The 21953-nt window shown below is 42.4% G+C and overlaps 1 protein-coding gene across 4 annotated transcripts in view; it reads left to right on the top strand.

Annotated features, from left to right (window-relative positions):
• hspg2 (heparan sulfate proteoglycan 2) overlaps positions 1–21953 on the top strand; it is a 519883-nt gene that overhangs the window by 412918 nt on the left and 85012 nt on the right. For all 4 annotated transcript variants that reach the window (XM_041206462.1, XM_041206463.1, XM_041206461.1 and 1 more), the window contains 8 exons: positions 3345–3474; positions 4835–4975; positions 10815–10949; positions 12281–12462; positions 15083–15278; positions 16814–16993; positions 18421–18681; positions 21464–21626. In XM_041206462.1, coding sequence (XP_041062396.1) covers positions 3345–3474; positions 4835–4975; positions 10815–10949; positions 12281–12462; positions 15083–15278; positions 16814–16993; positions 18421–18681; positions 21464–21626 — 1388 coding nt within the window. The remainder of the gene's footprint in view (positions 1–3344; positions 3475–4834; positions 4976–10814; positions 10950–12280; positions 12463–15082; positions 15279–16813; positions 16994–18420; positions 18682–21463; positions 21627–21953) is intronic.

The following is a 21953-nucleotide window of genomic DNA, read 5'->3' as shown; positions in this document are numbered from 1 at the left end:
GTTTTCTGTCCCAGTGGCATTCTTTCTGGTGTTAGCATGAGTCATTACTGTTTACCAGCTGTTCAGCACTGAGTGGGAACCTCATAACAACCAGGACAGGGAGCCCTTTGTCTTCTGCTATCATTTGTAGTTGTGACCAGGTTGGTTAATCGATTACAGGCCCCCAGTCAAATCACTGAGCCCTTGTAGTTTGTTTGGCTAAGACCCAGGCCATGTGATTTATTTATTCACAAAAAGACTATTGTAATTATTAAAAAGTTTGTTTCTTTAAAAAAATAAAATGGGTGAAAATGCTCCTTTAGTTTAAGGTTTGTTTCTGACTTGATTCTTAGTACACAAGAGCTAAAAGCTAGAGGCTAGGTCTCCCATGAAAACCACTTTAAACTGAGCATCAGTTGTGAGCTAATTCCTATCATCGACCTGCATACATTATCTCAAGAGTTACCAGAAGTGGGAATGAAGCTGGTTTCTGCTCCCAGTTGAGCAGCTAACACGAGGAACCCTCAAATTCGCAGGGCACATACTGTAGACCAGTCTCTAATGGAGCCTGGAGCCCTCTGGGAGTTGCCCACTGGTCCAACCTTTGGCCAGAGGAACTGACCTCACATGGTGGATTGGTCTCCAGAATATTGGGCAGCAGTAGCTACTAAAGGGCCGATGGCTGTTGTTCTCGTGCCAACACTTTTTTAATGGCTCAATACTATGGGGCACAGGGGCCCCATCGAAACAATTGCTCTAGAGAGGCAAAAGAATTGAGCATTTGAAAGAGTGGGTGGCCATTTGGAAGGAAAGTCTACTCAGGAAGAAGATTTAATCTTTTTAGTTTCACATGCCTTGCTTATATCACCCATTCCTCGTATGCATTGAGCACCTAGAGCAATGGCACTTCAGGCATTTATGGGAAGATGTTTATTCAGTGTAGAAACTGGGGCATTAATGAACCTTGATAGTCTGTGCACAGCTTCAAGTGCCTTACATAGAGGCATGTGTAATCTGTATTTGAGGGTGCAGTAGGCCTCAGGCCTTTGTGCCTGATAATAGAGGCCACTTGACTTACTCCCACCAATGACCGTTTAGTAATATAAATCCTCATCTTCCCTACTTTGCCTAGCAGCACATGAGACAATCTTTCCCTTTCACTGCTTTTACAAGTAGCAGTTTATGCTCTCAGTTGTTTCCATACCAGAGCCCATTTTTACCTGGACAGGTCATTAGTCTGACTCTCAACCTTCCGGAGGACCAGATGCATACGGGGATAAAGACAGATACTAAGAGTTTCTACAGCTATTTAAAAAGAAAAGTATTAACAAAGTGAGTATTGGTCCTAAGAAAATGAGTCTGGGGAATTAGTAATGGAAAATAAGGAAATGGCAGATGAATTGAATGGGTATTTTGCATTGGTCTTCACTATAGAGGATACAAGTAACATCCCAGAAATAGCTGCAAATCAAGAAATGAAAGGGAGGGAGGAACTCAAAAAATTACAATCACTAGGGAAGCAGTACTGAACAAATTGTTGGAGCTGTTGGCTGACAAGACCCCAGGTCCTGATGGACTTCACCCTAAGGTCTTAAAAGAAATGGCTAGTGCGATAGTTGATGTGTTGGTTTTAATTTTCCAAAACTCCCTAGATTCGGGAAAGGTCCCGTTAGATTGGAAATGACGAATGTAACTCCTTTATTCAAAAAAAGGAGGGAGACACAAAGCAGGAAACTACAGGCCAATTAGCTTAACATCTGTCGTAGGGAAATGTTAAAAACCATTATTAAAGACGTTATAGCAGGACACTTAGAAAAATTCAAAGTAATCAAGGAGAATCAACATGGTTTTGTGAAAGGGAAATCATGTTTAACCAATTTATTGGAATTCTTTGAAGAAGTCACACATGCTGTGGATAAAGAGGAACTGGTGGCTGTACTGTACTTAGATTTCCAGAAGGCATTTGATAAAGTGCCACATCAAAGGTTATTGCAGAAAATAAAAGCTCTGGTGTAGGGGGTAACATATTGGCATGGATAGAAGATTGGCTGGCTAACAGGAAGTAAAGGGTAGGCATAAATGAGTCATTTTCTGGTTGACAAGATGTAATGAGTGATGTGCCACAGGGATCAGATTTGGGGCCTCAACTATTTATAATTTATATAAATGACTTGGATGAATGGACCGAATGTATGGTTGCTAAATTTGCTGATGACACAAAAATAGGTAGGAAAGTAGGCTGCAAAGAGATATAGATAGGTTAAGTGAGGGGGAAATATTTGGCAAATGGAGTGTAATGTGGGAAAATGTGAAATTGTCCATTTTGGCTGGAAGAATAAAAAAGTATATTACCTAAATGGTGAGAGATTGCACACCTCTGAGGTGCAAAGGGATCTGGACATCCTAGTATTTTTCTTTCGTTCATAGGATGTGAGCATTGCTGGCTAGGCCAGCATTTATTGCCCATCCCCAATTGCCCTTGAGAGGTGGTGGTGAGCTGCCTTCTTGAACCGCTGCAGTCCTAGTGCATGAATCGCAAAAAGCTAGTATGCAGGTACAGCAAATAATTAGAAAAGCTAATAGAATGTTATTGTTTATTGTGAGGGGAACTGAATACAAAAGTAGGGAGGTTATGCTTCAGTTAAAGGGGCATTGGTGAGACCACTTCTGGAATACTGTGTACAGTACTGGTCTCCTTATTTAAGGAAGGATGTAAATGCGTTGGAAGCAGTTCAGAGAAGGTTTACTAGACTAATACCAGGAATGGGCAGGCTGCCTTGTGAGGAAAGGGTTGTCAGGTTAGGCTCGTATCCACAGGAGTTTAGAAGAGTAAGGGGTGACTTGATTGAAATGTATAAGGTCCTGAGGGGTCTTGACAGGGTGGATGTGGAAGGGATGTTTCCTCTTGTGGGAAATCTAGAACTAGGGGTCATGTTTAAAAATAAGGGGTCACCCATATAAGACAGAGAAGAGTACAAATTTTCTCTCTGAGGGTAGTGAGCCTTGAACACACTTCCTCAAAAGGTGGAGAAAGCAGAGTCTTTGAATATTTTTAAGGCAGAGCTAGATAACTTCTTGATACGGAAGGAGGTGAAAAGTTATCAGGAGTAGTTGGGAATGTGCAGTTGAGGTTACAATCAGATTAGCCATGATCGTACTAAATGGCAGAGTAGGCTCGAGGGGCCGAGTGGCCTACTCCTGCTCCTAATTCGTATTTTTGTATGTAATCACTACACTCCCATTAGATGTCAACACAATATCCAGAGAATCTCACCTCCGTTTCATGGCAGCTGTGTTAGGCGTAGCAATGCTAAAAGCAATAGTTTAAGTGACAAAACTTTGAACTTTTTCTGTTGATGTCCTAGGTGGAGGGCCCTGTGCTGAGAATCCTGCAGGTGACTAGGGCTGACGATGGTGATTATATCTGCCGCGCTGAAAACATCTTCGGAATGCAACAACTTAAATTCTCGGTCTCAGTCACCTCCACAGCATCCAGTGCGTAAACCCAGTCGTTCTTGTTATTTAAGAAATGTTCAATTATGGATGAAAGAAAACAGAATTTTCATTTCTATAGTGCCTTTCATAACCTCAGGACTTCTCAAAGCCATTCAAAGCACCTAAGTAATTTTGAAGTGTAGTCACTGTTGTAGTATAGGGATTGGTTCATAACTTACATGAAAGCTTTTTGGAACAAAGTACAAGTACTCATTATATGGAGAGTTTTATAATATGACAGATTTACTGGAGGACTGGGTTAAAACTAAGATTGATTTTAACCTTGGAGTAAGTAAGTGAGGTTTTGGTTAATATTTGAAGATCCTTGAAGACTGGAATCCTTGATAAAATGTTCGAAAAAAGACTGAAGCTAAAGTCAGGAAATTATATCTAATTGGTCTACCATCTCTAATGGGGAAAAGGCTTCAAAACATTTTATTGAATATAATTAGTGCTCAGCTGGAGAGAACGCAGGCCATAGTTACCAGTGGCTTAGTGGTTAGCACTCTTGCCTCTGAGTCAGAAGGTTATGAGTTCAAGTCGCACTCCAGCAGTTTGAGTACATAATCCAGGCTGTCACTTTGAGAAAGTGCTGCACTGTCAGAGGTGCTGTCTTTAAAATGAGGCATTAAACCGAGGCCCCATCTGCCCTCACAGATGGATGTAAAGGTTCCATGCCACAACCCTAAAAAGAGTGGGAGAGATTTCCCCAGCGTCTGAGCCAATGTTGTGATGTTCGAAACTATGAACAGTTTTGATCGAGCAAATAAGGACAACCTGTTTATGCCGACAGAGCGTCTGTAAACAGGACACTTATTTAAGGTGATTTCCAAAGGAGCTGGAGGTGACATGAGGAATTTTTTTTTTATTCAGTGAGTTGGTGTGATCTGGAGTGCATTGCCTGAAAGGGTGTTGAATGCTGATTCAAAAGGAAATTGATAAATACTTGAAACATAAAACTTTACAACGCCAGAAGGAAAGAGCAGGGAATAGGATTAATTGGAAAACTCTACCAAAGAACCTGCACCCGTCCAATGGGGCCAGATGACCTCCATTTGTCTTGCATCATTCTATGATCTTAAGATATTGATCCCTATTCAACATCGCTGAAGCAAAACAGATAATCTGCTCAATTATCACGTTGCTGTTTGTGGGATTTTAATAGTGGCTGCTTTTCCCTACATTACAACACAATGTAATTAGTTGTAAAGTGTTTTAGGTTGCGAAAGGTACTTTACAAATGCAAGCTCCGACTTGTACTGCACGTTGACATGATATTTAATAAGTTTATTGTTTTAAAAAAATTGTTCCCTTGTTTGTTACCTTATTGTTAATGTTAACCTTTTGTATTGTGCTGTAGGGGATCTGATACCAATTATTAATACTGGACCACAGGATGTTACTGTAATCCAGGGCAATGATGCATCCTTCAGTTGTCAAGTTGTTGAGGGAGCTCAGCCATTCAGCATAGAGTGGAAAACACCTAATGAACCACAACAAGGTACACTGCAATGGGATTTACAGCCCCTTTTTGTAATATGCTGACACCTAAAGGCAGAGTTGAGCTTGTCAACAGTTTGTACTTTTTATGACAAAAACAAAAATAACTGGAAAAACTCAGCAGGTCTGGCAGCATCTGTAGAAGGGAGCACAGTTAACGTTTCAAGTCCGAATAACCCTTCAACAGAACTAAGTAAATATAGAAGAGAGGTGAAATATAAGTGGGTTTAAGGGGGGGTGGGACAAGTAGAGCAGGATAGAGGGCCAGTGATAGGTGGAGATAACCAAAAGATGTCACAGACAAAAGGACAAAGAGGTGTTGGAGGTGGTGGTATTATCTAGGAATGCGCTAATTAAGGGTAGAAAGCAGGACAAGGTACAGATAGCCCTAGTAGGGGTGGGGTGGGGTGAAGCAATCAAAAAAGGCTAAAAGGTAGAGATAAAACAATGGATGGAAATACATTTAAAAATAATGGAAATAGGCGGGAAAAGAAAAATCTATATAAATTATTGGAAAGAAAGGGGGGATCGGAAAGGGGGTGGAGATGGAGAAGAGAGTTCATGATCTAAAATTGTTGAACTCAGTATTCAGTCCAGAAGGCTGTAAAGTGCCTAGTCGGAAGATGAGGTGCTGTTCCTCCAGTTTGCATTGAGTTTCACTGGAACAATGCAGCAAGCCAAGGACGGACATGTGGGCATGAGAGCAGGGTGGAGTGTTGAAATGGCAAGCGACACGGAGGTCTGGGTAATGCTTGTGGACAGACAGAAGGTGTTCTGCAAAGCAGTCACCCAGTCTGCGTTTAGTCTCTCCAATGTAGAGGAAACCGCATTAGGAGCAACGAATGCAGTAGACTAAATTGAGGGAAGTGCAAGTGAAATGCTGCTTCACTTGAAAGGAGTGTTTGGGCTCTTGGACGTCGAGGAGAGGGGAAGTAAAGGGACAGATGTGGCAAATTCTGCGGTTGCATAGGAACGTGCTGTGGGAGGGGGTTGAGGTGTAGGGGGTCATGGACTAGTGGACCAGGGTGTCCCGGAGGGAAGGTTCCCTGCGGAATGCCGCCGGGGGGGTGAAAGGAAGATGCGTTTGGTGGTGGCATTATGCTGGAGTTGGCGGAAATGGCGGAGGATGATCCTTTGAATGCGGAGGCTGGTGGGGTGATAAGTGAGGACAAGGAGGACCCTATCATGTTTCTGGGAGGGAAAGGAAGGCGTGAGGGCGGATGCGTGGGAGATGGGCCGGACACGGTTGAGGGCTCTTTCAACCACCGTGGATGGAAAACCTCGGTTAAGGAAGAAGGAAAACATGTCAGAAGAACTGTTTTTGAAGGTAGCATCATCAGAACAGATGTGACGGATGCAAAGGAACTGAGAGAATGGGATGGAGTCCTTACAGGAAGCGGGATGCGAGGAGCTGTAGTCGAGGTAGCTGTGGGAGTCGGTAGGCTTGTAATGGATATTGGTGGACAGTCTATCACCAGAAGTTGAGACGGAGAGGTCAAGGAAGGGAAGGGAAGTGTCAGAGATGGACCATGTGAAAATGATGGAGGAGTGGAAATTGGAAGCGAAATTAATAAATTTTTCCAGATTCAGACGAGAGCATGAAGCAGCACCGAAGTAATCATCGATATACCGGAGAAAGAGTTGTGGAAGGGGGCCGGAGTAGGACTGGAACAAGGAATATTCCACATACCCCATAAAGAGACAGGCATAACTGGGGCCCATGCGGGTACTCATAGCCACAACTTTTATTTGGACGAAGTGAGAGGAGTTTTAGGAGAAATTGTTCAGTGTGAGAACAAGTTCAGCTAGACGGAGGAGAGTAGTGGTGGATGGGGATTGTTCGGGCCTCTGTTCGAGGAAGAAGCTAAGGGCCATCAGACCATCCCAATGGGGAATGGAGGTGTAGAGGGATTGGACATCCATGGTGAAGAGGAAGCAGTTGGGGCCAGGGAACTGGAAATTGTTGATATGATGTAGGGTGTCAGAGGAATCACGGATTTAGGTGGGAAGGGACTGGACAAGGGAAGAGAGAATGGAGTCAAGATAGCAAGAAATGAGTTCAGTGGGGCAGGAACAGGCTGACACAATCGGTCTGCCGGGACAGTCCTGTTTGTGGATTTTGGGTAGGAGGTAGAAGCAGGCCGTCCGAGGTTGGGAGACTATCAGGTTGGAAGCTGTGGAAAGAAAATCTCCAGAGGAGATGAGGTCAGTAACAGTCCTGGAAACAATGGCTTGATGCTCAGTGGTGGGGTCATGGTCCAGGAAGAGGTAGGAGGAAGTGTCTGCGAGATGATGCTCAGGCTCTGCGAGGTAGAGATCAGTGCGCCAGACAACAACAGCACCACCCTTGTCAGCGGGTTTGATGACAACGTCAGGGTTGGACCTGAGAGAACGGAGAGCAGCAAGTTCAGAGAGAGACAGGTTAGGGTGGGTGAGAGGAGCAGAGAAACTGAGACGACTAAAGTCATACCAACAGTTCTCAATGAAAAGATCAAGAGAAGGTAAGAATCCAGAGGGAGGGGTCCAGGTGGCTGGAGAATATTGGAGGTGGGTAATAGCATCCATTGAACGGAGAGAGGACTCCTGCCCAAAGAAGTGAGCACGGAGACGAAGACGGCGGAAGAATAGTTCAGCATTGTGCCGAGCCCGAAATTCATTGAGTTGAGGGCGTAAGGATATGAAACTAAGTCCTTTGCTGAACACTGAACGTTCAGCATCTGAGAGGGGAAGGTCAGGGGGTATGGTGAATACACGGCCGGGGCTGGGATTGGAAGACGGGATGGGAACAGAGGGACAGGCAGGGTTTGGGGGTCCTGGATGGGTGTTGGTGTCAATGAGTTGTTGGAGCTTGCGTTCCTTTGCACCTGAAAGAAAGAGACAAAGTTTCTTGTTGAGGCGTCGGATGAGACGAAGAATAAAATGAAACTGGGGGCACTCGCTGCTTTGAAAAAGGGTGCGGCGGTGCTGCTGGAGGGAGAGGTCGAGTGTGTTCATATGGCGGTGCATGACACTGTGTGAGGATCTCAGAATGCGACGAGAACAGCAGTCGGAGGATCATTGTATGTCCCAGAGATACCTGTAATCCTGGGTGGATTCAAAACATGAGGGATGGAACTTCAGTTGAAATCCATGTCGGGTAAGTTGGAGACGGAGACAGTCACTGAGGAAGGAAATATGGCTGTGAAATCGGGTTTTAGGAAACACCTTGTCAAACACCAGGAGAGAAATGGAAAGCAGTGAAGGTGAACAAGGCAAAAGAGGGATACGAAAATCCTAACGGAGAGCAGAGCAATACTTCTTCAAGGTAGGCATTCCCTGAAGAGAAGTGGCAGTCAATTAAACACTAAGATAAATGACATTGCCTGGAATTTTTTTTTGGGGGGCTTCATGAATGGCCATTTCATGAGGGTCTTTTTTATATAATGTTATATAATTTTTATATAATCTAAAAAGCATGACCCATTTGCTGTCACTGTCAATAACAGAGTCGCTGTTTCATGTATAGTAAGCACACTGGTTATTTGAGGCAACCACAGGGGTCCAGTGAGTAACTCTCACTTCAAATTACTACTGCACATATCAGCCATGGAGCCACACATGGGGCAGGATTTTACCATCGGCGGGCAGGTGGCAGGGCCTGCTCGCCGACGCATAAAATGACGCAGGATGATGTCGGGCGGAACTCCTGATGTCACCCCGCCTCATTTAAATTTTCAAGAAAGCTGGGGCGCAGCAAAATCAGCTGCGCGCCCACTGACCTGTCAATGGCCAATTGAGGCCATTGACAGATCAATTAAAGTAATTAGTGGACCTGCCCGTCCAACATTAAGGTTGGTGGGTCAGCCAGGAGCCCTGGCAGGAAGTAGAAAAAACATGAAACCTCATCGGGATGAGGTTTCATGTAGGGTTTTAAAAATTTTAATAAAATTGTTATGGAAATTATGAACATGTCCCAACTCATGTGACATTGTCACATGAGGGGACATGTAAGGGCATTTTTAAAAAATATTTTTAATATTGTTGACAGTAGAGCCGACCTCCCTGAGGCAGCACTTAGCCTCGGGGAGATGTGCGCTTTCTCGTGCGCGTGTGCGAAAGAGCACACTCTCGATTTTAGGAATCCCCCGCCCGCACAGGGAGCGCATAGCACTTCCCTGTGGACGTCACGCTGGGCGGGCCTTAATTGGCCAGCCCACGTAAAATGGTAGCCGTGCCTCCAATTGGGGGCGCCGATCGGAAGCATGCCCACCCATCAACTTCCTCCCCCACCCCACCAGGGGGAAAACTCTGTCCATGGAATTCAGCTGTAGAGATTGAGGCAAAGCTGAGTGATCTCTGCAGACAGCTTCAATGTGGAAGGGCAAGTGAGCAGTTTATGATATATTGCTGAGTCCTGTCAGTGTGACATTCATGCAGAACCTTAGCACAGTCACCACTGTGTACAGTGAGCCAGGGAACAGTATGAGTGGGTTGAAGTTCCAGTGGGTTGAAGTTCCAGAGTGCTGAGTCCAAGCAGCGTCTCCCATAGATCACAGAAATCCATCAACAGGAAAAATTAATGGACTTTAAACAGAACACTTTGAAATGTAAACTGTTTAACATTAGACCCAACATGTCCACTTTAAGTGGTGGGGATTATACTTTCCTTGTTCTCTTTATTGTATCTTTAGCCACATAATGTACTACGCCAGGAGAGTTGATTTGTAAACTGTCTCAAGCCCTGCCTCTAAGTGGCTTCTAATAGGGCACAAGATCAGCTATTGGTCTGTAGAATTTCCTCTCTTGTACACTGCCCCATGAAGGTATTCCAACTGAGCGATGAACTTCTCACCCTCGGGTTTAATGTGCATGTTTACAGGAATGTATTGTGTCCATGCTTGAACTCTGCCAATCTGAAGTTTTATCTGCCTCTGTGTGAACTCATGACTGTAAACTGGCATAAATGTGGGTCACATTGCAACATCACCAAATGACCCAGAGTCTGAAGGAGAGTCATACGGACCCAAAACGTTAACTCTGTTTCTCTCTCCACAGGTGCTGCCAAACCTGCTGAGTTTTTCCAGCATTTTGTTTTAATTTCACCCAGAGTCCATGTTCTCTGCCTATTCTGTCTATCAAATTTAATGCCAGAATTTTATTTATTTAGGAGGAATCACCTATTTAATTATGTTTTAGTTGAGAAAAGCACTGTCTTATTATTTGAAAGTTAATACTCACTTTGATCGCCACCTGGGCAAACTTAATTGCCAAGTATTTCTTCAAGTTTGCAACATGGTAAATGAGGGAACAGGATGCGGCATGAATTTTAATCATTGCTTCGTCAATAAGATGCCTGTGGTTTGTATTTGGGATGTTCCACTGAACTTTAACTAGGTGTTGGATTTTGAGAGTTTTAGCACTCTGCGCCCCAAGGTACTAAAGGCAGCGTAGGGTAAAGTGTTGAATTTCTGTTTGTAAAAGCCTAGAGAAGGACTCTAGAGTTCACCATTTCAATTAGTGTCTAGACATATTTATTTTTTGAATGAAATATCTAAAGGCTGGGTGCTGCTATGTTTATTAAGTTTTATATTGTTCCCAATAAAACCTTGTCATTCCTGGATATATCCAAACTTCAAACAACACCCATTTAAAAATACTGATAGCAAATTTATAGTAGTATATATGGAACAATGAAAGCATCAATAAACTGTTAACAAAATGATCAATTGTTACTTACTTTCACTGCTCAAGACTGTATATGTCAGTCTCTGCAGTGAAGGCATTTGTGTAGCAAGCACAGAACATTTCTAACTATTGCAATAGGACTTTCAGCAGCTTTATTTGCTCATCTCCTGTTTCAGACAATGTAAAGTTCAGCAGTGCTGGCTCTGTGATTACAATCACTCGAACTCGTCAACGTGATCAAGGCCAGTACAAGTGTGTGGCTCGTAATCGGTTTGGATCAGCATCCAGCATAATGACTCTAATCGTACAAGGTACAAAGTTATAAAGCAGCAATACTTTTAGGCTTATCTCTGTAAGTATCATTTCCCGGCTATCACTGCATTATGTCACCAGTCCAGATGTGACCATTGGTCAGTTCTCAATGTTTCTCTCTCCTGGTGAGATGATCCGTGTTTTTGTGGATTTTTTCCAAAGGTGACCGGGCTGAGTGCACTGTTCATGATATGACCACTTCTTCCTTTCTTTTGTGCCTTATCAAAGAATGTTTGGCATTTTATCGACATTTCCTCTCTCCACATGACCATGGTATTTATCCTCATCTCTCTCTGAATTATCTTTCCACACTTAACTCTCCCACCTAAAATAAATCATTCCTGTTTCAGTTCAATATGATCCTAGTGGTTGCCTTATGCTCTTTAATTCAAAACTAAAGTTACGTTTCAGCAAAGCCCAAACCAGCCTAATATGTCGTAACTCATGTCTTAACTTAATATGTGGAACTGCCCACATTGTGGTCTTAAGTGTCAGCTTTGCCTCAGTGGGTAGCAAACTCACCTCTGAGTCAGAAAGTTGTGGGTTCAAACTTTGCACCAGGACTTGAGCACGTAATCCTATTTGACACACCAATGCAGCACTGCACTGTCAGAGGTTCCTCTTTTGGATGAGATAGTAAATTCGGAACCCTGCCTGCCCTCTCAGGTGGGTGTAAAAGATCCCGTTGCACCCTACAAAGAAGAACAGTGGAGTATTCCCAGGGTTTTTGCCACCATTATCCATCACCCATTACCACTAAAACAGTTAAGTTGGTCATTTATTGCGTGGCTGTTTGTAGGATCTTGCTGTGCGCAAATTGACTGCCACATTTTCCTACATGACGGCAGTGACCACATTTCAAAAAGTAACTTATTGGCTGTGAAGCCCTTTGGGATATCCTGAGGGCACGAGGGACACTATATAAAAATTTCTCTCCTTGATTGTCAGTTCAGGGTCTGACTTCTCACCCGGAGCTCGATATTAGTGACTGTCTGTTCAGAGCAATGAGACATTTATTTTGGCCATAGAAATGGCAATGGTGTTCATCTAATTGTGCCTTAAAATCGTAGCCAGTTGCTTATCTAACTTGCTATTTCAATAAGTGCTCAGTGAATTGAGGGAAGATTAACAGACAGAAGAAATGTGTCCTCACTTTGCATCTTTTTCATTTAAACAAAAGCTTAGGGAACAGTTATTCCCGGGTTCATTGCCCGAGAATCTGGCATAGCCTTCCTGGATTGTGCAAAGTAATCCATCACACTAGCGCTCATCCTTCAATCTACGTATGTGTTTGATGAATGGAAGTTTGTTTTTCCTTCTTTGCCACCAGGACCTCCCACTGTATCCGTCTCCCCGAGAGGTCCGGTCAGACTGGGTGTGGGCAATTCTATCAGTCTGGAATGTATAGGCATGGGGGAGCCCCAGCCTGCAATCAGCTGGAGTCGGGTTCGTGGCAGGCAAAGGAATAACATGGGGAGGCAGCTGCCTAGGGAAGGCGATCCCATCCTGACGGTGAGTAAATATTGACACTCATTGTCATTTCTCCCAACATTGTGAAAAATTTAAATTAGAGAGCAGATTGGTCGTAGGACATCTTAGTTGTGATAAAGTCGAAGTGCCCAATGTGGTGATGGCTCCCTTAGGTTATAGCCCAACTGGTGTCAATTATTTAGTTTGTTCATTCTGGCCATGTGGGCTTTACTGGCAGGTCATTGTTGCCCATCCCTAGGGGCCCTGAGAAGGTGTTGGTGTTGTCTTCTTGAACTAGAGCACTCCATGGTGTGAAGGTAGCGTGCTGGTGGTATGAAGTTCCAGCATTTTAACCCAGTGATAATGTTATCACTGTGTTTGCTGTGGCTTTGCTCCATTTTCTCATTCAGTAACAGTTTTGAGAAGTAGAATTTGCAATTGTTGCACTGCTACCCTTTCTTTGAAGGGCAATGCCCTGGGTGAGCAACGAACTTACTTAGGGAGCTGTGAGTGAACTAAACTCAGCCTTGTGCTACATTCCAAACTTTAGTTAGCATGCGCATAAAGTGTATGATCCAGAGGTTAATTGTTTCCAGGCCAGAACACCTGGGGTAGAATCTTACTTATGCTAGGTGGGAGAGGGCGTGGAGCCGATCGCCGCCCGCAGTCAGCTGTACACCACCATTTTACATGGGCCTGCACAGCGCTACCTGTGTAGGTAGGGGGAGGAGGGAGAGGAGGGGCCTGCGCTCTTTCACGCATGCGCGCAAAAGAGTGCAGCACTCTCCCTGAGGCAACTCCATGCCTCAGGGAGATTAAGTACATAATAAGTTTTTAAATAATTAAGTAAAAAATTATTTAAACATGTTCCCTCATGTGACAATATCACGTGAGCTGGGGCATGCTTGGGAAGTCAAGAAAATTTATTTATTTATTTTATGCAGGCTTCAGGAAACCTCATCCTGCCTGTGGATGAGGTTTCCTGAAAAATGTGAAGGCCGTTTGGGCTCTTCGCCTGCCTGCCAACCTTAAGATTTGACAGGCAACGTTGTTAATAGGGTAAATTGCTTTCTTAAGGGGCCAAAATATCAAAATGATGTGCAATGTCGGGATGCACGCCTGAAGTCATTGCGTGTCATTTTACATGTTGGGAACACCCTCGCACGCCAATGGCAATATTCTGCCCCTGGTAACATTTATTTATAATTTATAAATTAAGGAGAGTTATGAAATCAACAAGCTTGGCTAATATAATGCAGATGTTCCCATACCTTCATCTCATACACACACAACAAATGCTGTTGCATGTCCTTCTCTAGATTATGCAGAGCCCCAAGTACTGGCACAATATAGGTAAACAGATTAGTGCTTTTGTGCTGCTTTCCATAATAGATTAACTTCTCAGTAACCTCAGGGAGGGTGTTACACAAGGAATTTATAAACTGTTTGCGTATATAGCCCTCTTTTCTGACCCTTCAGTAAGACAAGTGCAGTAGAAGATTCCAGCTTTTTTTCCCAGTTTATTTCTTTGAATTATGAAGATTTCTTTGAAATAAGAAATCAGATGAACGTTAACAATATTGATATAGAATTACAGCACAGAAATAGGCCATTCAGCCCAACTAATGCCAGTGTTTATGCTCCCCACAAATTTCCACCCACTCTAACTGCATCCATATCTATTTGTTTATCATTCTACTCCTTTCAGTGTCTATGGGCGGAATTTTATGGGCCTGTCACTGCGGAGACGGGGCCGTAAAATGCAGCGAGCCTTTCAAAAGTCGATTGACTTCGGGAGGCTAGAAATTTCCGCTGCCGAGAGGGGCCATAAAATTCTACCCCATGTTCTTATCTAGCTTCCCCTTAAAGGCATCAACAGCACCTGAAGATTCAGAACAGATCTAAGCTGTTTCCCTACACTTCTGTCAACATAATGACCCTCGAGTCTAGCATTACTCAGCTGCATGACATACATAAATGCCGTTTCCAGACAGATGCATGTGTTTAACTTTATCCAAAGGAAACGATTATCAAGTGCAAAATGCAGGAACTGATGTCACTTTAAAATCCGTATCAAACCGAATATCGATATATTTTTAAAATCTTAAATTCACATGCATTTCCTGACTACAAAATCTTATTTCCTCTTTGCCATGTTCTTATCATGTTTTTGTGTTGACGTTTTCCTGTTATAACTTTCCCTATCTACATTCAGAATGGAAACTGCCCAGGCAAACTTAATGTGCTGTAATTACACCATCCCCTCACTGGTGGCGCTGCTGTGCCTTGATTTTATGTCTCCCAGCTCCTCACCCAACATTACAGTAAATGTCTATAAAATCAAAGTATGACATAATAATATGGGTAAAATGGGTAGTGAATGAAGTTAGCACAGTCATGTTTAATTAAGCCCCATTCTCTAACCTCTGCTTCAACTGAATTCAGACATCTTGGCCTATACTCACTGGGAGCCAAACCATGGGAGGTCCACAAGCAAAGATTCATTTTCTGTAATTCTATTTTTAATGATTTGTGACATTGCTCCAAGCGGAAATAAAGAGTTTGGCAAACACTTAACACAAAGATTGAGCTTCTTTAGGGTATGTCAATATGACCTAGAAAATTTATTAAAGGATAAAATTTATTAAATTTTCTATTTCAGATTACTTCCGCTCGTCTACAGGATTCTGGGACCTACTCCTGTACATCCGCTAATTCGTTTGGCACTGCTGAGGCTCAGGTGGAGGTGATAGTCGAGCGTTCAGCCTCCACACCACAAGTTCCTCAGGTTACCTCAGAAGAACCATCATTAACCATTACAGCAGGGCAGGTTGCTACACTGCGCTGCTCAGCTACAGGTATGTCAGTGCTGTCATGATACCTGCAAGACGACATTTGGCTTTTCAAATATAATCAATAAGGTTTTATCCTTTCTTCCCTCTCTGGCTTATTTAAGCCCGCCAGATCACTGTTGACAATGTGCCCTACAAGTGCATTAGGACGTCACTAAGTTCACTCTTCAAGAGATGAATGTTTGACTTTGATAAGGAAGTTCTTTCTAGGCAGTAGCTTAGATAGCTCAATGAAAGAGTTCAAAATTCTTTGCAACAGTAAGATGGTATAGCAAAGTAGAAGGTGTAAGGAGGTCAATATTAAGGACTGTCACTTTCAGGTAGACCTTTTTACCTATATATGCAGAGCTTCACTATGCTTTTCTTTCATTATTCTGGCTGGCAAGGCCAGCATTTGTTTCCACCTCTAATTGCCCTTGAACTGAGTGGCTTGTTAGGCCATTTCAGAAGACAGTTAAGAGTCAACTATGTTGCATGTGGTCTTTATCTAAAGTGGAATGTGCAGTTGACCAAATCTTATTGCTCTCAAGGGGCACACACAGGGAGAGTAACCATCAACTGTACCCACAAGCCTGTCTGCAACCACTTGCAAGAATGATGTGAAGAGACTTGTGAGTGTTATTGCAGAGTGTCACAGAGAGGGCAGCCCTCCTCACAAGCATCTCATGCTCGATTGCAATGAACGTTCAGCAGGAAGTCAGGTGCTGAACTTCGCAGACTTGAACATGCACCTAGGGTTTCCTACGTTTGCATTTTATCTTGCTGCTTCTTAACCCTTGGTCAGGATTGTTAATGGGTTGAAATGACTTTAGAGACTCTCCAGAATTCTTGTCACGCTATTCAGAAGTTTGCCATTTTTAATGCCCACGGTTAATGTCCTCCCCAGATCTACCTGAATCTCAACCTGATGTTTGGAAGAATGATACAAACAAGCTTACATTGGCACTTAACACTTCTGTTGGATTTGTTCTAGTTTTTAAGCATAGTAGGGAATTGGGCCCATGATTTTTTTTTAATTGGTAAAGAGGTGTAAGTATCTATCTTTCAATCATTCATGAGATCTGGGCATGTCTGGTAAGGCTATCATTTGTTGCCCATCCTATGAGAACCATTAAGAGCCAACCACATTGCTGTGGGCCTGGAGTCACATGTAGGCCAAAACAGGTTAGGATGGCAGGTTTCCTTCGCTAAAGGACATTAGTGAGCCAGATGGGCTTTTACGACAATCGATGACAGTTTCACAGCCGCCATTACTGTGACAAGGTTTAAATTCCAGATTTTTTTTAATGAAATTAAAAAAGATTTTAATTTATTAATTGAATTTAAATTCCACTAGTTGCCATGGTGGGATTTGAACCAACGTCAGCAAAGCATTAGTTTGGGCCTCTGAACTACTAGTCTAGTGACATTATGACATTACCTCTAACCCACCATCTCCTCCAGGCATTAAGCACCCTTGCAGGAACAAAAGAGAATTGAATCTAAAATGTAACAAGTTTCTTTTTGGATTACACCTTGTTTCTTCTCTTTGTTCTCTCTAGGTTACCCCACTCCGATTATTCAGTGGTCTAAACTGCGAGCCCCACTGCCATGGCAGCACAGGATTGTCAATGGATCTTTATTTATTCCTAACGTCGGACTGCAGGATTCGGGCCAGTACATCTGCAATGCCTCCAATTCTGCTGGATTTGCTGAGTTGTACATACAGCTAGATGTAGAAAGTAAGAGCTGGCTCGCTGGTATTTTTTTTCAATACTCTTTGAATGTCAAATGTTCTAGCCTGAACTGTTACTTTTTAGTGGGCGGGTGATATTTTAATATTTTCTGAGTATCTCCTTTGAGGTATTTGGAGACTTTGCACTTGAACTCTACTCACTGGAGATTTTCTGCCAGCAGTGCCTGTGTGATCAGGGATTGGAAAAGATTTGCATTTTTACAGTGCCTTTCAAGACTTCCCCAAGCACATTACAGCCAATGAAGTACTTCTGAAATGTAGTCACTGTTGTAATGCAGGAAATGCAGCAGCCAATTTGTGCACAGCAAGCTCCCACAAACAGTGATGACCAGACAATATGCTTTTTGAGATGTTGGTTGAGGGATAGCTATTGGCCAGGATGTCATATTCAGTTAACCACTGATTTACTGCCATACAATTAGTTTATTGGGAGTTCTGGACATTACAAACCTTTTACCATTTTGAACAAGTTTGTTCCCAATAAAAACATAACAAACATCAAAAGTACCATAATATAAAGACAAAATACTGGAGATGCTGGAAATTTGAAACAAAAACAAAAAGTGCTGGAAAATCTCAGCAGTCCTGACAGCATCTGTGGAGAGAAAGATAAAGTTAACATTTCGAGTCCGTATGACTCTTCTTCAGCTCTGAAGAAGAGTCATACAGACTCGAAACGTTAACTCCGTCTTTCCCTCTACAGATACCATCAAAAGTACCATACTTGACCAATCAAATATGGGAAAGTATTGGATAGCATTGAATAACAACAACCCCATCTTAAACTTCTGGTAATAAGTGTTGAAATAAATAATTCCATTTATTATAACACTTGTATCAAATTTCTCAAAGTTCTCAAAGCATTTCATAGGCAAGCAATTCCCTTTGAGAGACATGAATTGTTGTAGACAAGTAAGGCAGAAATTATACACTCAACAACTCCCATAAACAGCAATGAGACAATCAGCTTCTTGGTGTAATTATGAGAAGAAAATTAGCCAAGGTACCGGAATTCCTTGCTTTTCTTCAGGCAGGACTGATAATTTCAACATCCATCTGAATCTTCTCACTCAGTGTTGAGAGTGCTATGAAATGCATCGATCTGGCATTTATTAATTGTTCAGTCATAAGGTTTTGGTCTCTTGAGTTGAAGTGTACACACACAATTTGTGCTTTGATTAAGACCATGTGAATCGCAGAGATGGTGGGACTTGTTACAGGAGAACCTCAATGGAAGGTTGGTAATGGTCAAAGAGATGTAGAACTAAAGACCTGTGGGCAACTTGACTATGCGACTATCTGCCACAAGTGAATGTGGAACCAATCACAATCCTTCATTAGCCATAGCTAACTTCTAATTAAAAAGTTAACATCAAATGTCACATTTTAACACTGCCTTGTCTTGTTCCTCAGCCGCACCATATGCCACCTTTAATGTTGAGGTTGTCACCGTAAGGGTGGGCGAGATAATCCGATTGCACTGTCTATCCCAAGGAACTCCTCCAATAAAGTATGAATGGTCTAAGTTGAATGGAAGCTTGCCGAGCCGGGCAGTCATACGCAATGGGTTCCTGCAGATCAATCTAGCCGTTGTATCTGACTCCGGCATGTACCGATGCCTAGTGAAGAACAAAGTTGGCCAAAGTGATGCAATTGCAACAGTAAATGTGAAATGTGAGTAAAATGTCTTACTTTGGTTCATTTTCTTCTCATTCTTTTCTCCTCTTCCTTCAAAAGCAAATTGATAAATACTTGGAGGAAAATTTGTAGGGCTTTGGCTAAAGAGTTGGGGGTGGAGGACTAATTGGATAACTCTTTCAAAGAACAGACACTGGCACAATGGACTGAATAGCCTCACCTTTGTATGGTTCCAAAGACCAACGTTTACATTCCTAGGCACTTTATTTCCTAATTAAAAGTGAGGATTTATTACCTTGGGTCTAATGACCAACAAAGGTAGTTGGTTGAATCTGAACCAATTACATTCAAGTAGTTCTTTAACAAGACCAAGATAATCCTCCAAGTACCTAGGCAATTCGCTTGGCCTAAATAGCCAAGTGGTTATTGTACTGGGTTTGTAACCCCAAGATCAAGAGTTCAAATCTCACAATGGCAAACTATGAAACAATGTAACATCATCTGAAACAGATGGAAACGGGTTTGTACTCGAAAGAGTTACCTAGGCAATTCAACTGCCAGTAGGATAAAATGGAAAGTGCAGAAAATGATGGTGATGGTATTTATCTATCAGCCTGACTTCTGGATTTATTGGGGCTGAATTTCTCATATTTTAATGTCCAATTTGGGGCACTGATGGGGCAAAAATTAGGAATTCTGGTGAGAATAGGGGCTCTGTCATACTCGTTTTGGTTATAGGAACTGATGTTTCTGGTTGGACCTGGGGCAAGTGTATGGAGTTCCCGTCTTGAGGAGGTGGGAGTTTTGTCAATGTGTGAAAGAGGTTCAGGTAACCAGTTTCTATCCTGAACATGCCTCAATGATCATTGAGCATCCACAGCCCTCTGAGGTAGAGAATTCCAAAGATTCACCACCCTGAGTGAAGAAATTCCTCCTCACCTTAGTCTTAAATGGCCTCTCCCTTATTCTGAAACTGCGTCCCCAGGTTCTAGATTCACCAGCCTGGAGAAACATCCTATCCACATCTGCCCTGTAAGAATTTTGTAAGTTTTGTTGAGATCACACCTCATTCTTCAAAACACTCGAGAATACAGGCCCAATTCCTTCAATTTCTCCTCATAAGACAGTCATGCTATCCCCAGGGATTAGTCTGGTGAACCTCCCTCTACGGCAAGTATTAAATAAGAAGATTAAAATTGTACTCCAGGTGCGGTCTCACCAAGGCACTTACAATTGCTGCAAGACATCTTTACTCAAGGTACTTTGCTTGAGGCTTGCCTCCCCAAAGAAGATTGCCCCAGCAGATCCTTGTGACATCCCAGTGAGATGTGGATGTCTGACTGATTCCTCAGAAGTAACGTATTCATATTGTGCCCTGCATGAAGGAAGGACATGCCTGGGTGATTAAAGGCTTGTATTGTTGCACCTACCACAGTTAGTTCAGAAAGTGAAGCTGGCTTCAACCTTCACTCACCAGCCTGCCTGTGTTTTTATTCACTTTAGACTAAACATATAAAGGAATAAATTGTTTTTTATAAGAAACCGTTGTCTCAGCAGCTACTGAGATCAATGTACAATCATTCGTGATTATCCTCCTGGCATCTTTCTAACAATCTGATAGCAGCATATGGCTGCAGCCTTCCAGCACAAACCACACTTACATGTCATTATTCTAAACATGGATTGAATGGGATGCCAGTGAGAATCGGTTTTCACTGTTGCGCCTCTAACTGATGTCAGTTTGCAGGTGAGCAAACATATCAGCTGCCGATCATTGTCAACTGTCCAAAATAACCCTGGAACTTTTAACATAAGTTTTTTAAAAAACAAATATCGACTGCATTCCCTGATAATTGCCTTGGTAGTTTGCTGCAGAGTGTTTTTGTTGAATTAGAATTATAATCAGGTAAGTTTTTGTGCCACAGCTGATTAGCATCTCAACTCCAAACAGGAGCAGAAAATAGTGAAAAATGTTGAATCTCAAAATTGTGGGACCCACAGGGAGAAACTTTATTGCATTCTGATGATTTTTTTACTCGTTAAGCATTTACAATAGGTATTTGGTCAACTTTTCATTGAGGAAGTGAATGGGGGGGTGGATTTGGTTGGTTTTGATGATTCAGTGCTTGGAATGGTAACTGGCATTAAAAACCCACAAATGTTCAACAAAATCAGCGAACGAAAACACGTACACTTGTGATTCTTGAAAAAGCCCTGGGATGACAATTCCAGCTATCATTCTGAAATGCTGGTATTTTTTCTCCAGTTTGAACATACACAGTCGCACTGATAACTTGATGTACCATTGCCTTGACATTCTGAACATGCGTTGTTTAAATGCACAATCCAATCGCCCTGGATAAAATGTATTTGTTCAGTGTTGAAATGACCTGCTGACAGATTGCTGAATGGTTATTATAAACTTATGGAAATCTTATCTGGGTATAATCCTAATTCAAATATAACATTATCTGACAAATTAGCAAACTTGATTCTCTTGCTTGCATCAGATGCATATTTTTTTTAAATCCTATGTTTCCACTTTTATAATGGAAGACCTATAACTATGTGAAGTTCCAATAAATTGCTTGGTACAAGTTATGGAATGGCAACTCTCAGAAAATACAATATCACTGCATGTGCTGTATCTAATGTAGCCCTGAAGAATCCACAGCTGGGGTTCTGTTGTTACATGCTTGGAATGGAATAGATTCGAGTAGAAAAGGAAAAGGAAGCGTTCATGTGTGGGAACTTTGTGGGAAAAAAACTTCACAACGTGTAACTCTTTGCTGCATTTTGTACTGTTTTATCACATCAGCTCCCCCAGCAGTGAAAGTGTCACCACAAATTGAGGTGCGAAATGTTGGCGGCACTGCAGAATTCACCTGTTCAGTAACCGGCCACCCAGAACCCAGGATCGAGTGGCTGAAGGAGGGAGGACAGTTGCCATCAAATCACAGAATCAGTAAAGGAATCTTGAAGTAAGATGATGAATTGTTATTTCCGACAGCTCTAACAGTAGCCTTTTCTCAACTGAAATCTAAGTAAAGGTCCAAATTCCCTGTCATTCAACTTTGAAATAAGGTGCCTGAAAGATCATCTTACAGACGGATAAACATATAGAGAAGTTAAACCAGAATATTAATTTAAATTAAACCAGAGAGGTAGATCCAAGGGGGATGGGTTCAAATTAGTAAATGTTAACTTTAGGACTAATGTTGAGAAATGTTTCTGCACAGGCAGGGTGATCATTGTGCGGAATACACTTGCATATAGAATGGAGTTGTGGAAAGAATTAGAGACTACAA

Source organism: Carcharodon carcharias, chromosome 15, assembly GCF_017639515.1.
Source record: "Carcharodon carcharias isolate sCarCar2 chromosome 15, sCarCar2.pri, whole genome shotgun sequence".
NCBI classification, from domain to species: domain Eukaryota; kingdom Metazoa; phylum Chordata; class Chondrichthyes; order Lamniformes; family Lamnidae; genus Carcharodon; species Carcharodon carcharias.
The sequence above is the reverse complement of the archived record's forward strand: the minus strand, read 5'-3'. Positions and strand labels throughout refer to the sequence as shown.